At 36.6% G+C, this 21454-nt stretch overlaps 2 protein-coding genes across 2 annotated transcripts; both read left to right on the forward strand.

Moving 5' to 3' along the window:
* The first annotated feature begins 9887 nt into the window (after window positions 1-9887).
* On the forward strand, window positions 9888-10508 carry LOC131597283 (uncharacterized). The gene has a single exon (XM_058869989.1). The coding sequence runs from the start codon at window positions 9888-9890 to the stop codon at window positions 10506-10508; it is 621 nt and encodes a 206-aa protein (XP_058725972.1).
* A 942-nt stretch (window positions 10509-11450) lies between these two features.
* LOC131597284 (uncharacterized) lies at window positions 11451-12388 on the forward strand. Its single transcript, XM_058869990.1, has 2 exons — window positions 11451-12099; window positions 12222-12388. Exons 1-2 carry the CDS (start codon window positions 11451-11453, stop codon window positions 12386-12388), a joined length of 816 nt encoding a protein of 271 aa, XP_058725973.1.
* The last annotated feature ends 9066 nt before the right edge of the window (window positions 12389-21454 follow it).

The following is a 21454-nucleotide window of genomic DNA, read 5'->3' on the forward strand; positions in this document are numbered from 1 at the left end:
TCAGGGTTAACCTCGAGGCTACTTTCGACTACAAACCATATCAGATCAAATCAAAAAGCTAAGTTCTATTTTATGCTTATTTTAAATATCTATTCTCTTTTATTTTGTTTTCTTTATCAAATTAGGGTTAACCCTAATTGTCATTTGAATTGATAATACACTCACCCCTTTTTGGTTTCTATTTTTCCCACCTTTTCAGGGTTTGCCAACCGCCAAAGCTCAAATAGTCGGTAACCCTAAAACTCTAATCTCTTTTATTTTTCTGCTTAATTATTACTTATGTCAAATCCGCTGGTTTCTTTTTCCCTTCCCCATATTCTTATGTATCTGTTCCTGGTTTGTATTGTTTGGCCTTAAAGGCACTTAAGACTGTTTTATATTTTCTGCCATGGTTAGTAATTTAGGGAGTGCAACCTTGAACTGAATTAGAGCCATTTAATTACAAGATAATATATTTCGAATTGAATCACATGATTGTTGCACCCACGCACACTTTTTTGGTAACTTCTTTTGCTGCCTGTTGCCTGTTGCCTTGTTGCCTTGTGTTTTTGCAGAATAGCCATGTCCCTCGAATACGAAGATACCTCAGCCACGTTGCCTCGATTAATGCAAAGATCATAAATCCCTAATGATGCTGCCTTCTGTCATACCCCAAAATTTACCCGATATAATCCACATCTTCTAATTTATTAAGGATGTTAAAATTTAAGAGCCATAGGGTTTAATATATCTATTGTTAAATTCGACCTCTTATAAAATTCCCTTATAAATTGGTTGAAATAAAAATAGGGGTTTGAATAGCAAGTATTTTGGGATCTAAACAGTGGGCCCAATTGTCACAAAAAATCTATGATTTTTGGGAAAACCATTTGAGTTTTTCTAACATTTATTTTATTACTATTTAAATTTCATTATTAATTTTTATTAATATTATGATTATTATTATTAGGTAGAATTAGGATTAATTATGTTTTTATTTTTTAATTAGGTTTTATTAATTATATGTTGTTAGGATTATTAGTGTTATTATTATTATGATTATTTTTAATCATTAATTTAGTTGGGCAATAGGCCCATTAGGTGTAGAAAACCTAAATAGACTAATATAAAAAAGGGAAGATTTTTGTGCATAAGGGGAGAGGCAGCCGAAAAAAAGACAATGATAATAAACCGTTTTTTTACGGACGTTGACCAAGGGGGGAGGCCAAGAATCCTATTCCACAATAACCTTCACACATCAATCCTGGTGGACACCATTATTTTTTACGTAAAAAAAGAAAGAAAAAAACCATTTGTTTTCACCCTTTCTAACACTTTTTACAGACCATTACCAATATCATGTTCTTCACTAACAACACAAATAACATTAGCATGATAAAATTATCTGCAATTTGTGTGGTCTGTTTCTTGTTTTCAGGTACAGTAATGATTAAAATACCGATTGAGGCTGCAGACGAAAATTAGAGGGAGCTTCTGGCCTCCAAAACCGTAAACGCATTCATGAAAAATCAAGGAGAGGTCAAAATCGGTTCTGGAATTAAAGCTTGATTCAAGGCATTTTGTGGATTCCAACATGATCCTGGAAGTGTCCTGAAGTGAATGGCATCATCACTTTCAACTTACACGCGCGAAATCATGCCCTTGGTGCCACGGTTCGTTATAATTTATTTTTGCATCGATTCCATTAATTCGTGATAAGTTGATACAATTTGGTTGTATATATGTGTTATTGATGATGTTATGAAGCTTTTGGCATAGGTTAATTGAAATTTAATTACAGAATGGAGAATCCACCATTGTTGGGATTTAGAAGCTTGAAATTGGGATTTTTTTCATAAAGGCAAAATTAACCCAAACCGTGGCCACCAATGGATCCAGAAGGCAATTTTCAGTTGATCCATGTCCTTTTAATTTATTTATTTGTTGTGCTTACTTGGGCAAATTCGCAGGGACAGCTCCATAATTTTTTCCGCAAACAGTCGTACAAAGAAGAAGACACAGCATGGCTTTTGAATTTTGGGTCGTCTGTGTTTCATATATTATGGTTTGGTATCCTAGTCTAGACTACAAGCGAACGTAGCACGGTTGGTTGCACAGCGAGACCTGCATCCAAGGGGTTGCGAGATCGATTCTCAGCAACCTCACTTTGTTTTCTTCATCACCACTGGATACACATAAGGACCGATCCAATGACTCACAGCGTAGAGACACACCATGCTCACTCATCAATACACCACATAGGATTCTGCCCAGGTTCTTTTACATATTATTATTTTTTATTTTATTTTTTATACATTGTTTATATAATTGTATTAAACTTAATATATTGTTATATAAATTGATTTTTTTAGAATTAAGTTGATAATATTATTAAGGTTAGATTAGTGACTAAGGTTTAGAATTATATTCCTCGATTATTCGATTATTCGACTTAATTGATTTAATTAGTTTTAATTAATTATAAATCACTGAAACCCTAGAAAGGCTATTAGGGTTTGCCCCACCCCATTGGCCAGTGGCCGAAGTATTAGGATTAGGGTTTTCTAACCAACTTAGCTTTTAGCTAAACAATCTTAGAATTTTATTCGCTTCGATTAAATTAATTGATCGCGCTGGGTAATAATCGAGTTGTTTAAATTAATTAAATTCAAATCATATAATTCAAATACATATTATTTGGCTAAAGGGTTTCAATCATCTTATTGGTTGCGATGATTAGCCTACTTTTTCTCTGAAAATTCGTTATTATTTATAATCGAATCTATCGATTACGAGGGGTAATGATACAAACTAAATAATTAAAACTCCTAAAGATACTTTTATTCGTTATTATCGATCATTGCGGTTAATGGTAACAAATAAAAAAAATCAGGGTTGTACGCCCAAATCCTAAAATACCTCCCAAACCTGAAACATTCAAAACACTTCAAATCAAACTACGGATTTCCATCCTTATTCAAACTACGATAGGCCATTCAAAAAGCCTCCAAAACCATATCAAATCAAATTCAAATCCTAAGGCGTACAACCCTTCCCCGAACTACGTTGACTCTGATTCTCCCTAAGGAGATACGTAGGCACTTGGATAACCAAGGCGAGTCCCCCTCCCTAAACTCTCAATTTTTCCCCTATTCAATTCCTTAGCTATTAACCTTAACTTTTAGCCATAAAACTTGACCCTTAGATTCAAAGGCAATAGGAAAGGGTTGAGGGTGCCTAACACCTTCCCTCGACCTGATTATAATAACTTACCCCGATCTCTAAACTGCGTAGGGTTTCCTATTCGCCTTGGTAGAATAGGTGGCGACTCTAATCTTTAATTTTAGGGCAGGTTGCTACACCTTCGATACACTAACATGATCTCGTCCCTCGGAAGTTGCCTACGAAAGGCTGAGGTGTCCTCTGGTTGCCTAAACGAAAGGCTATTCTGGTCCTTCCCTTAGACTACCTGCCTTTCCATGGCATGGGACAGTCTTATGGTGAACGACATTGCGACGACCCTTCAACCTCCAAATTAAAGGCTTCCTGCCCTCTTATGGCATGGATAGACCCTTTCACCCTGAAAGACTAAAAGAACTTTTCTACATTATTAAGGTAATTGCTCCTAATTGCCTTGCTCTGGATTAAACTCTTTTTCATCTTTTTCTTAAACAAACACTCTCAAGGCTACGCTCATTTACGAGCTAAATTCCCTGAGTCTCTTTTCTTCTACATTTCTTTCCTTCCGAGTGAGCAAAGCAATTAAGAGCCCATGGATAACCATGGATGCAAAGGGTGCCTTACACATTCCCTTTGCATAAATTACCCCCGAACTCAAAATTTCTTAAAAAGGTTTTTTCCTGTTCTTTTAGCCTTTCTGATAACTTGGATAAAATAAAAGTTGGTGGTGACTCTTGCTATCCGCACATTTCGATAAAAAGTCAGTTCACCGTATTACCGTATCAAGTCCACTAATATCACATCAAGCCTCTGATTCTCCTTAATTACATCCAAAAAGTCATTATTTATCTTCAGCATACCCAATCTAACACTCTCAGGTGTCGTCTCACAAACCATACTCAAATCTCTAAATTGTTCAATTAGTTCCATCACTTTTACCATTAATGCTGACATATGAATTGTCTTCCGACTCAGCGCATCCGCTACGACATTAGCCTTTCCTAGATGGTAACTCAAACTGAAATCATAGTCTTTCAAGAACTCCAACCATCTCCTCTGCCTCATGTTGAATTCCTTCTTATCAAATAGATACTTCAGACTCGTGTGATTGTTGAATACTTCAAATCTTGATCCATACAGATAATGTCTCCAAATCTTTAATACGAAAACCACTGCTGCCAATTCAAGATCATGATTAGGATAATTCCTCTCATGCACCCTCAATTGCCGCGAAGCATAGGATACCACTTTACCACCTTGCATTAACACTCCTCCTAGTCCCATTTTAGATGCATCACAGTACATGACCGGTAAAATAGCAAGTGTACTATTTTTACCGATGTAGTAATAATGGGATTAATCCCCAAGTATCGAACTCACGGACTGCGTAGGAAATATAAGTTATCGTAACGATTCAATTGAACAAAAGAACATGGGGGTTTTGTTGTTTTTTGGAAATAACGATAAATGATAACAAATTAATAGAAAGTGTAAAAATGATTTTAAAACAATATGAGAAATTATGATAGGGTCAAGTGTATGAATTGCCTTGCAACAACCTTTAATCCTTATTTACGAAATATTAGTGTACATGAACTATTACCGAATCTCAAGAGTTATCTTCCCTAATTCCTTAGCGGAAAACCTTTTGATACTGTCTTGTATCCTAATTCCTTAGCAATTCAAGAAGTGATCAAGCGCAATATAATTTATCAAGATTATTACGGTTACTACGGAGAATCCTCATTCCTGAGCAATAACAACCGTAATATTATTGTGCAAATAGCGATAAGGTGGTTTGTCTGACCTAACCCTTAACCGTAAATCAAAAATCTATTTGTCCGATAGATAAAGCAATAAGCACTTTGCACAATCAAATAAGTTCACACACATAACGATTTCATAACATAACGGAAATTAGGTTCATTACAATAGCAATTCATGGACACCCCCTAACAAGTAATAGTTTAGTTACTCATGGCAATTGTCAAAATAACAGAATTTAAGGATGAAGACATTACAATAAGATGAATAGGAATTGATCTTCAATCGCGGATGCTCTTGAAGATTTCTTCGCTTCAAACCCTAGTGCTTCCAATCCTTCTTTTCACGTTCTCCGACCGTCCAAAAAAGTGATTTTCTCCTCTCCAAACAGTGACTAAATATCTCTCAGCAATTATTTTGCTTCGAAAAGTCCATAATGCCCTTCCTTAAGTGACTGATTCAAAGATTTGAAAACAAATATTTTTCTGCGCGCAAGTCTGACACGACCGTGTCCCATGACACGGGTGGCCGTGTCACAACTCTGTCTTCTTGGTTTTCATATTTTCAAGTTCTTCTCTTCAGCAAGTGTGACACGGCCGTGTCCCATGACACGGGTGGCCGTGTCACAGCTCTGTCTCACCAAAATTCACTTTTTCTTGTCTCGAATCGTGCCCTGTATCTGCATAACTTAAAACACTACCAACACAAGATCAAAAGCAATGGAAAAACAACAGAAACTAGAAAAGATAACACACCAAATTCAAATACAAAGGTAAACAAAACTAATCAAGAACTAGACTAAAACGACTTAAAATACCACCGAATGAAGTGCTTTTCCATTGATTCGAACATAGGAACAAGGTGAAATTGGTGGCCGATCAGTACATAACAAATGGTTCACTTGGATTAGGTAGAATCAACATTGGCGCTGTTGTCAGCTTCTTCTCCAACTCTTCGAAACTTTCCTCACACACCGTATCCCACAAAAAAGCTTGACTCTTCCTAGTCAACTGAGTTAATGGCAACGCCAAATTAGAAAATCCTTCAATAAATCTGCGATAATATCCTGCCAGATCAAAGAAGCTTCTAATCTCCGTCACTTTCTTCGGAGGTTCCTATTGAAGTACTGCACTTACTTTAGATGGTTCAACTGTTATTCCATCACCTGAAATAACATGTCCTAAGAAACTCACGGTTCCCAACCAAAACTCACACTTTGATAACTTTGCGAATAATTTGTTATCCTTCAACACTTGCAACGCAATCCTCAAGTGTTCTGCATGATCTTCTCCAGACTTAGAATAAATCAATATATCATCAATGAACACCACTATGAACTGACCCAAATACGAATGAAATATACGATTCATATACTCCATAAACACACCCGGCGCATTAGATACTCCCAAAGGCATCACTGCATATTCGTAATGTCCGTAACGAGTTCTAAAGGTAGTCTTTTGAATATCCTCATCTTTTACTCTGATCTGATGGTAACCTGATCTCAAATCAATTTTACTAAACACGCGAGCACCAACAAGCTGATCCATTAAATCATCAATCATTGGTAACAGATACTTATTCTTAATGGTCACTTTATTCAACTGACGGTAATCGATACACAAATGCATACTACCATCCTTCTTCTTCACTAATAGCATTGGAGCTCCCCACGGCGAAACACTCGGCCAAATAAATTTCTTATCCAGCAATTCACCAATCTGAGCCTTCAACTTTGATAATTCCGATGCAGACATCATGTATGGCGCCATAGAAATAGGCCTAGTACCAGGAACAAGATCAATAGAAAATTCAAATTCCCTTACCGGAGGTAACTCTGTAATATCCTTAGGAAATACTTCAAGAAATTCATTCACCACCGGTATCTCTTCAATTGATGTTTTTCCCTCAATAGACAGTGAAGCAAACACAACAAACATCTTAGCTTCATCCTCCAACGATATTCTCATCTCCTTGGTAGATAACGAATCTGCCAACGCTTCCTCTTCAGGAGTAAGGAACAACGACCTCTTCCTAAAGCAGTCAATATACACATGATTGAACTCTAACCAACTCATTCCCAAAATAAAGTCCAGATTACTGAGTGGAAAACAAATCAACTCCACTCCGAAATCCCTATCAAAGATAGTCAACGGACAATTCAAGCTTTCTAAAGAAGTAACCACAGAACCAATAGATGGAGTTTCAATAGTCATCATCCGATCTAAAGTAGACGGCACAAGTCCTAATCTCTTCACACAGTCCACAGAAATAAACGAGTGGGTTGCACCCGTATCAATAATAGTGTCGCACGCTCGCGAAATGTGAACAGAGTCGCCACCAATATATTTATCCCAAAGAGGGAAAGGAATATCAGAAAACCTAGAATAAAGAAAGGATAAGAGAAGGTCTTGCGACCAAAGGTAGGGTACGGGAGTCGGTTACGCAAGGGGAAGGTACTAGCACCCCTCACGCCCATCGTACTCGATGGTATCCACCTATGTTTGTTCTATTCTAAGGGTGTATAAATCTAAAGCTTAATCACTAAGGGAATGCATGCAAATGAAAGAAAATGAAATACGGGGAAAATAAGGTTTATAAATAGTTGTGCTCGCTTAGGCCCCGCGACCCAATGCCTACGTATCCTTTTCAGGAATCAGAGCGCCGTAGTTCGGCTAAAAAATTTTAGTTTGTTTTTATGTTTTTTAGTGGACGAAGTTACATTCGCATTCTAGCATTAGGATAGCAGCTCGTTGAGTGGAGTCTTATGCGTTACCTGTCTGCGATCGAAAGGAAGCAACATGTCCGATTAAGGGAAAGAACGCCCTGAAGGCAAGAGGGAGAAGATTGGTTTGTGTTTTTTATGTAACTTTATGATGAACAAAACCCATTACAAGGCTTCGCACCACTTCATTACTTTGTTTAGGTCTGAGCCTTTATTAGATGTTTTTGATCGGTGATTTTTAAGAGGAATTAATCTGCGAGTTGAATCACATAAGAGTGTATAATGGTAGAGAAACAGATTAGGGAATGAATCCCACTCATTTCTCTCCCATTATATAGTGATTGAGAAACAGATTAGGGAATGAATCCCACTCATTTCTCTCTCTCACTAAGTGATTGAGAAACAGATTAGGGAATAAATCCCACTCATTTCTCTCCCACTATTAGTAAAGTGTGATCCGCCTCTTCCTTTATTAAATGTTTTAAAGTCGAAAAGAAAAAGGAAAAGCAAACTAGCCTAAAATGAAGTAACTAGCCTAAGTGTTTAAAAGGGAATTTCTAGATCCTAATGTTATCATGGTTTCTACCTAAAGTTAGGAATTAAAGAGACATGAAAATAAAGTCACCTTAGAAGCAAAAATTGAGAATGGCGCAATGGTACAAAATTACACATAAGCACGAAATATCAAGTCAAAAATATAGTACAGAAATGAAATAAAATACTACTATTTTTATGTGGTTTTTATGAAGGAAATTGAATTCTAATTAACCAAAAAAAGAATTAAAAGAGAATTAGCCTAAACTAATATTTTTTAGTGATCATTTTTATATGTCAAAAATTAGTATTGAAGTTTAAAAAAAGATTAGCAATTTTTATTGTGTTTTTATTACTAACAAAATATAAAAGAAAAAAATCTAAAGTAAACTAGTAAAATAAAGAGATACAGGGGGTGCAAAGCGTGGCCCAGAAAGAGGTTTTTGTTGGAGTTTTCAGGTTACCAAAAAAGATGTTATGGGCTCAGAGGGGGTGTTAAGAAGAGATTCGGTACAGGCCCAAGATCATTGATCCATATACAATTATTGATTCAGAATTCAATTACTATTCAAAATAATTAAATTAAAAGAAAAAACAATTAATTAGAAAAAGAGAAAAATAAATGAAAGAGGGAAATTAGGTTTACCTGGAGAAACGCCGATCCCAATTCCCTCGTTCAAGGCTCCCGCGGCGGCGTTCTCTTCGTCTTCAATCGGAGGTTCTCTGCCGTTGCAAATCTCCTCCTCGACTCTATCCTCTCATCTCTCATCAATCTCCTTCTTCTCTCTCTTTTACGTATGTTGATGTTATTGTTTTCAGATGATACGGTCACAGTGGTGCTCGAAGCTATCGCGATGAATGTTGAGGTTGTAAGACCATCTCCAACGCGTGTATTTTTCAGTTCCGTCCGCCAGCTATCAAAATTTTTCCAAGCATGCAGTCCGCCACACATGCAGCTGGTAGTGTGTAATGCAACGGTCCTTTGCATTAAAATATTATTAGAAATGTAGTCGTTGTTCAACGACTCTTCTTCTTCTTTTTTTCTTTTTTATTTATTTATTTTGTTTGGTTATAAATAGAAGTCAATATTTTTCAAATTGTATCTCATAAATTTATTTCTCTCACACAATTTTATCATCCTATTAGTCTTCAATTGATCATATGTTTTACCAAATTTTCCATCTTATTTGTTCAAATTATTATTGTTAAGGTCAAATGGACCCTAATCAATATAATTTTCAAAAATCTATGTTCCATCTCATACAAAATCAGCAAAATTCTAATCCTTAAAATTCTCAATTTCCCCCACCACCAACAAACTCTACCGTATTTTTTTCGCCACCAAACAACCCTAATATGTATTTTAGACCATATATAAATACTCATGGGATGAATTTTTCTCACCATGAACCCGAAACACCAAATGAGTTTATATCCGAACATCAAGTTCCACAATTTTCAACTCAAGTTGGTATTGAAAATATTACAATTGATAAAGAACAAAGGCGTCCAGTTAAAAAAAAACCTCGAGAGGTATTCACAAGGGAAGAAGATACACTTCTTATGCAATCATGGCTCAATGTTTCAAAGGATCCAATTGTGGGAGTTGATAAAAAAGTCGATAGCTTTTGGTTAAGAATCACCGTTATTATAACCAATATCGTGGGCAATCACGAGAAAAGCTACAAGGCCAATTAAAATCTCGATGGCATCGAATAAATGGCCTTGTTCAAAAATTTGTTGGGTGTTACAAACAAGCTGTTCATGGAAAAAAGGTGGGGCATCAGAGAAAGACATCTTAGTCAATGCACATGCTTTTTTTGAACAAGATGAAGGTGCACCATTCAATCTTGAGTATGCATGGAGGCTTTTAAAAGAAGAACCTAAATGGATGGGAGCATGCACCGAAATTTTTTCAAAGAGAACAAAGAATTCTAGTGGTGCATACACGGCATCACCAAAATCAGAGACACCTTCAAGTTATGAGTTTAACTCATCATCTCCAATAGAGCGTCCAATGGGACAAAAGGCGGAAAAACGAAAAGGTAAGGCAAAGGAAAATACAAATGCAATTGAACCTCCTTCTAGTGTTATTTCTGATACAATGAATAAAAGAATGGATTTAATGGAAAATCTAGCACGGCTTAAGGAGGAAGAAAACAAATTAGTCAAGGAAAAGATGGAGTCTGAAGCACGACTTAAGGAGGAAGAAAACAAATTAATCAAGGAAAAGATGGAGTTTGAAGCAATGCAGTTCATAATGTCAGACACTTCTAAGATGAATGATACTCAGCGTGAATTTTATGAAAACATTGTAATAACCTAAAAGAAAAATATGGATAGTAATAATATGCGGGGTTCTAGTATTTATTATATTTAAATATTATGTAGTACTTGTTATGTATCAACAACTATTGTAATAAGATGCAACATTCTAGTATTTATTATATTTCAAATATTATTCAAAATAGTCGTTATTCAAATTAAATATTATTCGAACTAGCCGTTATTCAAATTAAATATTATTCAAACTAGCCGTTATTCAAACTAGCCGTTATTCAAACTAGCCGTTATTAAAATTAAATATTATTCAAACTAGCCGTTAATCAAATTAAATATTATTCAAACTAGCCGTTATTCAAATTAAATATTACTCAAACTAGCCGTTATTCAAACTAGCTGTTATTCAAACTAGCCGTTATTCAAACTAGCCGTTATTCAAATTAAATATTATTCAAACTAGCCGTTATTCAAACTCGCCGTTATTCAAACTAGCCGTTATTCAAATTAAATATTATTCAAACTAGCCTTATATATATACCTTCATTCTTTTCTCACTTTTCTATCACACCCTCTCATTCTTTTATCATTTTTCTATCACCATTCCCTCATTCTTTTATCATTTTTCTATCACCATTCCCTCACTTCAATGGATTCAAACAATTCAAACAACCTCAACAAACTTTTTTGGAAGGTGATTGAAGAAGAACTTATGGACAACATAGATGAAGAACTATTGTTGTCAATGCTCGAGAAGGAACGCCAATCTGGAAGTTCATCAAGGAAAAAAAGAAGATCAGTGATAAATCGGAATCGCGAAGAAGGGCATATACGATTAGTCAACGACTACTTCTCAGAAAATCCAGTATACACAGATGCCCAATTTCGTAGAAGGTTTAGAATGCATAGGCATTTATTTCTTCGAATTGTATAAACCCTTGGAAATTATGATGAATATTTTCAAATGAGGGTCGATGCAACTGGTAAAATGGGTCTTTCACCATTGCAGAAGTGCACTTCTGCTATTCGTATGTTAGCATATGGATCTTCTGCTGACATTGTAGACGAATATGTTCGAATTGGTGAAAGCACTGCAATTGAGTGCTTAGAAAGATTCATAATGGGCGTGAATGAGGTATTCGGGGCCGAGTATTTGCGAAGGCCTAATAACAATGATGTTGAACATCTTTTACAAATGGGGGAGTCGCGTGGATTTCCAGGCATGCTAGGTTCCATTGATTGTATGCATTGGGAATGGAAGAATTGTCCTGTTGCATGGAAAGGACAGTTTTGTCGAGGTGATCATGGTAAACCCACGATCATGCTTGAAGCAGTGGCATCGCAAGACCCATCGAACAATGACATTAATGTGTTAAACCAATCCAATGTGTTTAATGATATTTTGGAAGGACGTACTGCTAGTGTGCAATATACAATCAATGGATCTCCATATAATATGGGGTATTATTTAGCGGATGGTATATATCCTGAGTGGGCTACATTTGTCAAAACCATTTCGATGCCGCAAGGAGAAAAGAGAAAACTATTTGCACAACACCAAGAATCAGCTAGAAAGGATGTGGAATGGGCATTTGGAGTGCTTCAATCTCGTTTTGCAATAATACGTGGTCCAGCGGGTGCTTGGCACATGGAAACCCTCAAGCATACATATATGCTTGCATCATATTGCACAACATGATTGTCGAAGACGAACGACATACATATGAAGGTGATTTTGATTACTCTTACGATAATGTAGGTAACAACAACTCAACGACTGAAACATTTAACGGTTCTCATCCGAATCTTGCAAAAAGACTACAAAGAAGAGCAAATATTCGTGAAAAACAAATTCATCGCAAACTTCAAGGCGATCTAGTCGAGCATATTTGGGAACGTTTTGGACCCGAGGACGATGAAAATTAAATTTGAGTAATTCTGTTATGTAATTTATTTTTATTGTTTTTAATCATATGTCATGCACTTGAGATTAATTTTAATTATAATTTTAAATTTTATGTTTAATTTTATTTATTTTATATTAACTAAAATTTATATTATTATTTTAAATCAAATAAAATTTAGTACGAATAAAATATTAATATACAAAGTAAAATTGTGGGACCCAATATGAGTTCTTTAAAATTACACCATTGGAGTGAAAATTGGAGTGAGTTGCTTCAAGATGATGTGGACTAATGGGTCCCACAAAGAACCAAATAATGGGTTGCACCATTGGAGATTCTCTAAATCGATGATGATGATGATGAAGCAGAAGCGTTATAGTGATAAGGATATCGATTCAAAGAAGCCAGAGACTCTCGGTTGAACTTGATGCGTGGCTGATGCTTCGGTTGCGAACAGATGAAGACGATTGGCGAAATGTGATGCTTCAGCAGAGTGATTGATGAAGAATTCCGATGAAGATTCCATAGTGAGCTTTCTCGTTACAACCTTTTCTTTCCTATATTTATCTATCAATCTCTTATTTTCCGTTGAGCCTTGTTATGTTCCTTGCTGTGATACAGATGAATCAAATCATGGCTAAGAAGTGTCGAAGATTGAAGAAGATCGATGATTGAGAGAGGGAAGAATTGAAGACTTCTGAACTGTTCTTGAGTGGTTATGGAGAGTAGAGAGGAAGATTGAAGATGAAGAAGGGATAAAGAAAAAGATTGAAGATGATGGAGTCGTGAAAGTGATGGAGATGAAGCTATGAAGATGGTGAGGTTGCAGAGAGTTAGGTTGAAGGTTATGATGTGTGTGAATGGCTGAAGATGATTGAAAAGATGGTGGAGGAGAATGGAAGAGAGGTGAGAAGTGGTCAAGAACAAAAAATTGTGGAGAAGATCGGAATTGGAAGGAAGTTCTGAATATATAGAGTAGAGGTTCAGAAACCAGTTAGGAATAGAGAGATCTGAACTGTTAGATTAGAAGTTAGTTGGAGAGATTGAATGGTGAGATTGTGAGCAGTTAGTTATTGTTAGGAAATTCTGCTGGTGTTAGTTACCTTGGTTTTTGACAGTTAGGATAGTTGTTAAAGCTGAGCTGGAAGTTAGTTATGAGTTTCTGTTTTGGACAGTTAAGATTCTATTGGAGGTAGTTAGGTGGTTAGAATTTCTGTTAAGTATGGTTGTTAATGGATTATGCAGGGTCTGTGAATAATGGGTGGTTTGGTTAGTTATTGGTAATTGTGAAAAAGGGTTTGCTGAATTTCTTTTTTTATCTGATGAGCAGCCTAAAGGATATGCTTCAGTCTCTCTCTTTCTGAAGTGAGTGGTTAGGGATTCTTGTTGATGAACTGTTTATATTTTTGCTTGACAGGTTTAATATGTATGGTATGGGGCTGACCCGGTTTGGCTTCAGTTTGTATGGAAAGTAGCAGCAGGTATGTGAATAAATTATGCAGGACCAAAGGTTTGATGTTGTACTGTGACTGAATGTTTTCTTTTACTCATGACTGTTTTTTTATTTGATTCTTGAATGGTGCAGTGTTGATTGAACATGAATTTGGAACTCGAAGAAGGACCTGGAATGACATGATGATGTGTAGACACAAGGCAACCTAGAATTGATGGAAGAACGAAGGTCAAAATGAAGCTAGAGTGGAATAGGCTTGTGGTAGATTTTATACGGATTATAGTATCGTAATAGAATGTGAATCTTGGCCATAGCTAGTGACATGAATCAAGTATAGAATGGATTTGTTGTTAAGTTGAAACACTTTTCTTGAAAGTCAAATTGATTTGGTCAAACTTAGGAGTTAAAAGTCAATTGTTGTGAATTTGTATTTTCTTCTTGTATAGTACTTGTAATTTGATATGAATTTGACTTGTAATGAAGTTTGACATGTAATACATTATTTCCTCTAGTGACAACTTTCTTTTTCCTCCACTTCCAATTTCAAGTCTTTTCTCCATGTGCTATTTTTTCAAATTCCCAAATCTCTTCTCTCCGTATCTTGACCGAACATCACAAGACAGAAGCCCATTGTTGACTTTGACCAAAAGTCGAAGTTTCATCAAATGCCTCCATCATTGAAAATGGCCCAATATAAACTCTAAAGGAATGAACCCATACTCTTGTAATGAAGTTTTAAGCAAATGACTTGTACTCAAACCTAAATTGGTGAATAAATCAGATGAAACCTCAATAATTCGAGATCCTTGATCCCAATGCCAATTTTATTGATTAACGATGCGTGAGTTATGTTAATGCCCTAATGAGAATATATCGATGAACGAAATGCTTAAGCCAATTAGAAATATAATTAGATGGGCAAATTTTGGGGTGCAACAGCTGCCCCTATTTAATCTTCTTAAATCTAAAGGTGAGATTGGCGCTAGCCTTTCGATCATTCAAGGTAGAAGAAGATTAAATACCAAGAGAACCTGAAAATTTTCCTTATGAAAGATGGGATCTCCTGGGGATAAAGGATGTTAATTCCACTGGGGAAGAATGTATCAACTCTGGACTGAAAAAATTAACTCTGGGTTAGAAATGAAATAAACATCAACTCTGGGTTGAAGAGAGAGAGAAGTCAACTCGGAGTTGGACAAGAGGTGAACATCAATTCTGGATTGAGAGTAGAAAGGGAAATCGGTATTAATGGGACAAGATATGGGTATCAACTCTGGGTTGAAGAAAAGAAAATCAACTTTGGGTTGAAGACAATGGGTAGACATCAACCCTGGGTTTAGAGAAGGTAATTCAACTCTGGGTTGAAAGAGGAAAGATGATCAATTAGGAATAACCGTCAACTCTGGGTTGAATGGGAAAGAAAGAAGATAACCGTCAACTCTGGGTTGAGTGGAAAAGAGAAAAGATAACCGTCAACTCTGGGTTGAGTGGGCAAAGAGAAAAGACAACCGTCAACTCTGGGTTGAGTGGGAAAAGACAAAAGATAACCGTCAACTCTGGGTTGAGTGGGAAAAGGATAAAAGTTAACCGTCAACTCTGGGTTGAGTGGGGAAAGAAGAAAAGATAACCGTCAACTCTTGGTTGAGTGGGAAAAGACAAAAGGTAACCGTCAACTCTAGGTTGAGTGGGAAAAAGGAGAAGTCAATTTTGGATTGAATAAAGGATGACCGCCAACTCTGGGTTGAGAGGGGAAAGTGAACAAGTGGAAACAACCGTCAACTCTGGGTTGAGTGGGAAAGGAGAAAAGATGACCGTCAACTCTGGGTTAAGTGGGGAAGAAAGAAGATAACCGTCAACTCTGGTTTGAGTGGGAAAAAAAGAAGATAACCGTCAACTCTGGGTTGAGCGGGACGAACAAAAGGTGACCGTCAACTCTGGGTTGAGTGGGAATAATCAATTTTGGATAAAAGGTGACCGTCAACTCTGGGTTGAGTGGGAAAAGGAATCAATTTTGGATAAAAGGTGACCGTCAACTTTGGGTTGAGTGGGAAAAGGAATCAATTCTGGATTGAGTAAAAAATAACCGTCAACTCTGGGTTAAGTGGGAGATAAAGAAGATGACCGTCAACTCTGGGTTGAGTGGGAAAGGGAAACAATCAATTCTAGATTGAACAAAGGATAACCGTCAACTCTGGGTTGAGTGGGAAAGAAAGAAGATAACCGTCAACTCTGGGTTGAGTGGGAAAGAGAGATTAAAGGAAATAACCGTCAACTCTGGGTTGAGTGGGAACGTGTAATTAACTCGGGGTTAAAAGATGAAAGGAAGATCAACTCTAGGTTGAACACAAAACATCAGCTCTGGTTTGAAGAAAGATGAACATGATTGACTTTGGGGGATGACACCACAATGGTAACTCTGAGTGATCCAGTGGAATATCAATTAATTGCTTGTAGGGACCTTATTTGATGAGTAACTTGGCTTATGCTTCGCATGCAAATATTTGATTTATTTAATGCACTTCTGGAGATGCAATGTGATGAGTTATACATGCAGTGTACTGATTGATCATGGTTTCTACTTTGTGTAGGGAATAGATTGGATGGAGTTCAGAACTCTGCTTGATTCAAGATGAGGTGGATGCCCCTGCTTTATCGATGATTGGATCATGTGGGAAAAATAATAATGAGAATGCAATGATATGCATGATGATTGTATGATTATGAGTGTAATGATTGTTTCCAAGATATAAGGAGTGGATGGGGGATGCCTTTGTGGAAAGGTCATAGCTTGAAGGATAGCCCTTGTGAAGGTGAGGTGTTTAGCTTGACTCCTCGACACTTGTCTTGATATCTGACACTTGATTGAAGATGAAGAGATGAATTGTTACTAGCTTGCCCCAACTTGTATGATCTTTTGATGTAGGACTTTGATAATGCTTGAATCATGGAGATTTGCAATGATCTGCCCCAGTGTTGATCATGGAATGAATGCCCCAGATTGAAAGGAACTCTTCCACCAAATGGATGCTTCAGATATTTGCTCAGTGACTGACCAACCTTTGCCATTGTAAGGTTACTCGATGGAATTTCAATGTTGAACTTTCCTTGGTATCAAGTACTTACTTTCAGATTAGAGATGATTTTGTTTTGAAAGAGATAATGAGGATGCAATGCACATGTTAATCTCAAAGAAAAGTTTTTATTTGTCAAAATGTTGTACTGATACTAACATACGTGACACAACAACATTAGGAGTCAGTTTGACATGATTTTACAGTTTGTATGCTTTCGGAACGAACCCTGCTTCAATTAGGACTTTTTAGGGATGTAACGTGGTCGGGTTCACGGTTTAAGAAGCAAAGGATAAATGCTCAAGTTCTACTTAACCCACCCATTCTTTGTGATGTTCTCGAGTCCTACGTTCAGTCGGTTTGACACAAGCATTCGCCCTTCAGGAAGGATTGTGATGGATGAGGATCCTTTGTGGCTTTGATGGAGGTGGCAATCACCGTTTGGTGCTTTTTGTTGATGATCATAATAACTTGTCCCTTGGAGGATTTTTTCTTTGCTTTTTGCTTCCCTAATATTTGCCTGGACAAAAAAGTTTTTTTTTGATTTTGGTTTTCGTTGTCCAGCGGGATATGCCCTAATTTTTGCCTAAGTCATTTGATTCAAAGTTTTTTTTTCTTTTGACTTAGCGGGCTATTGTTTCTTTCTTTTTATCATGATTCATAACTTTCTTTTCATTTGTTGTCTCGTTCGGAAACAAGTTCTATGGCTTTTGTGTATGACTTGTAGAAAAGGTAGCGACTGCCTTCTTCTCAGTGAATGAGAGACATCCATTGTGGATTGTGCTCTTCTTCTTTTGTTGTGAGATCTGAGATATGATCAATCCTCTGATGGAATACCTGAAAGTTGAGCGCTCGGTCGCACTAACTGAAGACTACCATGCCTTGGTTAAGATTGAGGGTTTTGTATTTTTTGAAAAGAGACTACTACTCCTTAGGCTCAAAGGGGTTGACGAAGGTTTCACTCCCTTATAACTCTGGTGTTTAGGAATTGAAACAATGCCTGTACATCGTCAATAGGATCTTGGTTCCAAAATCATACAATTAGTGATTCATGTGTGTTTGATTTTCATCACTCTCCTTTTTTTAGTTGCTTAAGACAAATGAGTTGAATATCAATGAACATAATGACAAAAATGAAATGATTTGAGAAAAACATATATATTGCATTATTTTATTTATTCAAACAGAATGAGTTTCTTACAATAAGAAGTACTTGATAACAACGAAAATAGTACAATTGAAAATACTAGAGAAATCTATATAATGGCAGGCTTGGCCTTATTCTGATGCAAATGAAATGTTCTTTGACAAACACAAAGTCTTTTAGGCTCCGGTGGTGGAAGGTGCCCCCATGAGGAGGCATGGGGTTCTTTGATAGTAGCTTGATCTTGTTCATAATCCCCCATGATTCTTCGTCTATGAGCTCTTGTCAAATATTGGTGTCGAGGAATTGTCTTGTATGATCTGATGGAGAGGAAGAGTGGTAAGAGTCTTGGTAACCATGGATGCACATGCATGAATGCAAAAATGTTAATGATGATGCAAATGCAGTAGGAATCAGGATCAAGGATCAAGGCCTCTTGTGATAATAACTTCTCATGGTCAATAAGATATGGTCGAATCCTCTAGATTTAGAGGTTCAATGTTGCTTTCTTGATAAATAGGCGGTGCATAAGTCAAAGATGGTTGAACCCTCCAAATTCAGAGGTTCGACGTTGCTTTCTGAATAAATAGCTTGTGCATAAGTCAAAGATGGTTGAACCCTCCAGATTCAGAGGTTAGACGTTGATTATGATAGATAACCTTTGCATAAGTCACGTAAGGTCGACCCTTCCAGTTTCAGAGATTCGACGTTGATTATGATAGATAGTCTGAATGGCATGGGGTAGGATGGAGGCATGTTTTCCTGCAAAACAAAATTTCCCAACCCCTCTCACAGGTAGGATCTAGTATAAGGTAGGTCAAAAGGTTACCAGCGTTAATAGTTCTCCTGAGACACCATCATTGTTGCAAATACATGCCAACAATGGTATCCCATTTGAACCTCAACTGGTCGTGGGTCTCATGATTGCAATCAATAGAACCTGACATTCTGTTGGCGTCATGACTATCCACTCTATCCTAGGTAGCCTAAGTATCACTCTGGCCTGGGTATTGGGCCTTTTACCTCGAATCAGTAACATCCCATCCCAACAGAACGGCATAATAATAATCCATAGTATAGGAAAATAAAATGCAAGGCATAAAGATATAAAGCAATAAAGCAATAAAGCAATAAAGCAATAAAGCAATAAATAAACACCCAAAGAAAAGAAAACAAACAAAAGCTAGGGTCCCCAGTAGAGTCGCCAGCTGTCGCACGCTCGTAAAATGTGAACAAAGTCGCCACCAATATATTTATCCTAAAGAGGGAAAGGAATATCATAAAACCTAGAATGAAGAAAGGATAAGAGAAGGTCTTGCGACCAAAGGTAGGGTACGGGAGTCGGTTACGCAAGGGGAAGGTGCTAGCACCCCTCACGCCCATCGTACTCGATGGTATCCACCTATGTTTGTTCTATTCTAAGGGTGTATAAATCTAAAGCTTAATCACTAAGGGAATGCATGAAAATGAAAGAAAATGAAACACGGGGAAAATAAGGTTTATAAATAGTTGTGCTCGCTTAGGCCCCGCGACCCAATGCCTACGTATCCTTTTCAGGAATCAAGGCGCCGTAGTTCGGCTCAAAATTTTTAGTTTGTTTTGTGTTTTTTAGTGGACGAAGTTACATTCACATTCTAGCATTAGGATAGCAGCTCGTTGAGTGGAGTCTTATGCATTACCTGTCTGCAATTGAAAGGAAGCAACATGTCTGATTAAAGGAAAGAACGCCCTGAAGGCAAGAGAGAGAAGAGAGAAGGTTGGTTTGTGTTTTTTATGTAACTTTATGATGAACAAAACCCAATACAAGGCTTCGCACCACTTCATTACTTTGTTTAGGTCTGAGCCTTTATTAGATGTTTTTGATCGGTGATTTTTAAGGGGAATTAATCTGCGAGTTGAATCACATAAGAGTGTATAATGGTAGAGAAGCAGATTAGGGAATGAATCCCACTCATTTCTCTCCCATTATATAGTGATTGAGAAACAGATTAGGGAATGAATCCCACTCATTTCTCTCTCACTAAGTGATTGAGAAACAGATTAGGGAATAAATCCCACTCATTTCTCTCCCACTATTAGAAAAGTGTGATCCGCCTCTTCCTTTATTAAATGTTTTAAAGTCGAAAAGAAAAAGGAAAAGCAAACTAGCCTAAAATGAAGTAACTAGCTGTAGCAACCTGCCCTAAAAATGAAAGGTTTTAGAGTCGCCACCTATTCTGAAGGAAGAATAGGAAACCCTACGCAGTTTAGAGATTCGAGGTAAGTTATTATATTCAGGTCGGGGGAAGGTGTTAGGCACCCTCAACCCTTTCCTATTGGCTTTGAATCTAAGGTAAAGGTTTATGGCTAAAATATTGAGGTTTAATAGCTAAAGAATTGAATAGGGGAAAATTGAGATTTTAGGGAGGGGGACTCGCCTTGGTTATCCAAGTGCCTACGTATCTCCTTATGGAGAATCAGAGTCAACGTAGTTCGGGCACAGGATTGTACGCCTTAGAATTTGATATGAATGTGTTGACGGTATTTTGAATTACCGTTTCGCAGTTTTGAAAAGGTATTTTGAATTACCTTCGTAGTTTCGCAGTATTGAAGAGATGAAAATCTGTGGTTTGTGGTTTGATGTGTTTTAAGTGTTTGGGCGTACAACCCTGATTTTAATATGTTACCGTTAGCTGCGATGATCAATAGTTTTGATCACCATGGTTAACGGATTAAAGGGAGGATTGCTAACCACTATAATCGATAGATTCGATTATCACGAATAGCAAATGAATGTATTTTAAATAATTTAATTTGATCGTTACCCCTCATAATCAATAGATTTGATTACAAATAATAACGAATTTTAATAAAGGGAAAATGCTAGCTTTGGTTAAAACCGTTTAGCAGAGTAATATGTATTTTTATTTTATTAAAATAAACTGTTGATGATTGATTATTACCCACCGCGATTAATTAATTTAATCGAAGCGAATAAAATTCTAAGTTTGTTTGGCTAAAACCTAAGTTGGCTAGAAAACCCTAATCCTAATACTTTGCCCAATGGCCAACGGGATTGAGCAAACCCTAATTAACTTAAATCAATCTTACATTAAGTTAATTATTAACCTAAATTAAATAATCTAATTAACCTAATTAAAATTTTTAATTAATTAATCCTGATTTATTTGACCTAATTAATCAATTAACTATTAGTTTAATTAACCTAAATTATTTATGAAAAAACTAATTAGTAAACCTAATCCTAATCACCAATATTAATTAAAACTAATCCTAAAAGATTAATTGTAAACCTAAAAAAACTACTCTTAATTTTTAATTTATAATAATAATAATAATAATTAAAGCGAAAGAAAAGAAAAATAATGGAAAAGTAGTAAAAACGAAAAATACAAAACAACCTGGTCCCAGCCAGTT

Source organism: Vicia villosa, linkage group LG4, assembly GCF_029867415.1.
Source record: "Vicia villosa cultivar HV-30 ecotype Madison, WI linkage group LG4, Vvil1.0, whole genome shotgun sequence".
NCBI lineage: Eukaryota > Viridiplantae > Streptophyta > Magnoliopsida > Fabales > Fabaceae > Vicia > Vicia villosa.

Excerpts from the sequence above, each read along its gene's own strand:
- LOC131597283 (XM_058869989.1), top strand. The coding sequence starts at position 9,888 with ATGGCATCGAATAAATGGCCTTGTTCAAAAATTTGTTGGGTGTTACAA.
- LOC131597284 (XM_058869990.1), top strand. The coding sequence starts at position 11,451 with ATGGGTCTTTCACCATTGCAGAAGTGCACTTCTGCTATTCGTATGTTA. Across the intron at positions 12,100-12,221 it reads AATAATACGTGGTCCAGCGG|GTAACAACAACTCAACGACT; the intron begins GTGCTTGGCACA and ends ACGATAATGTAG.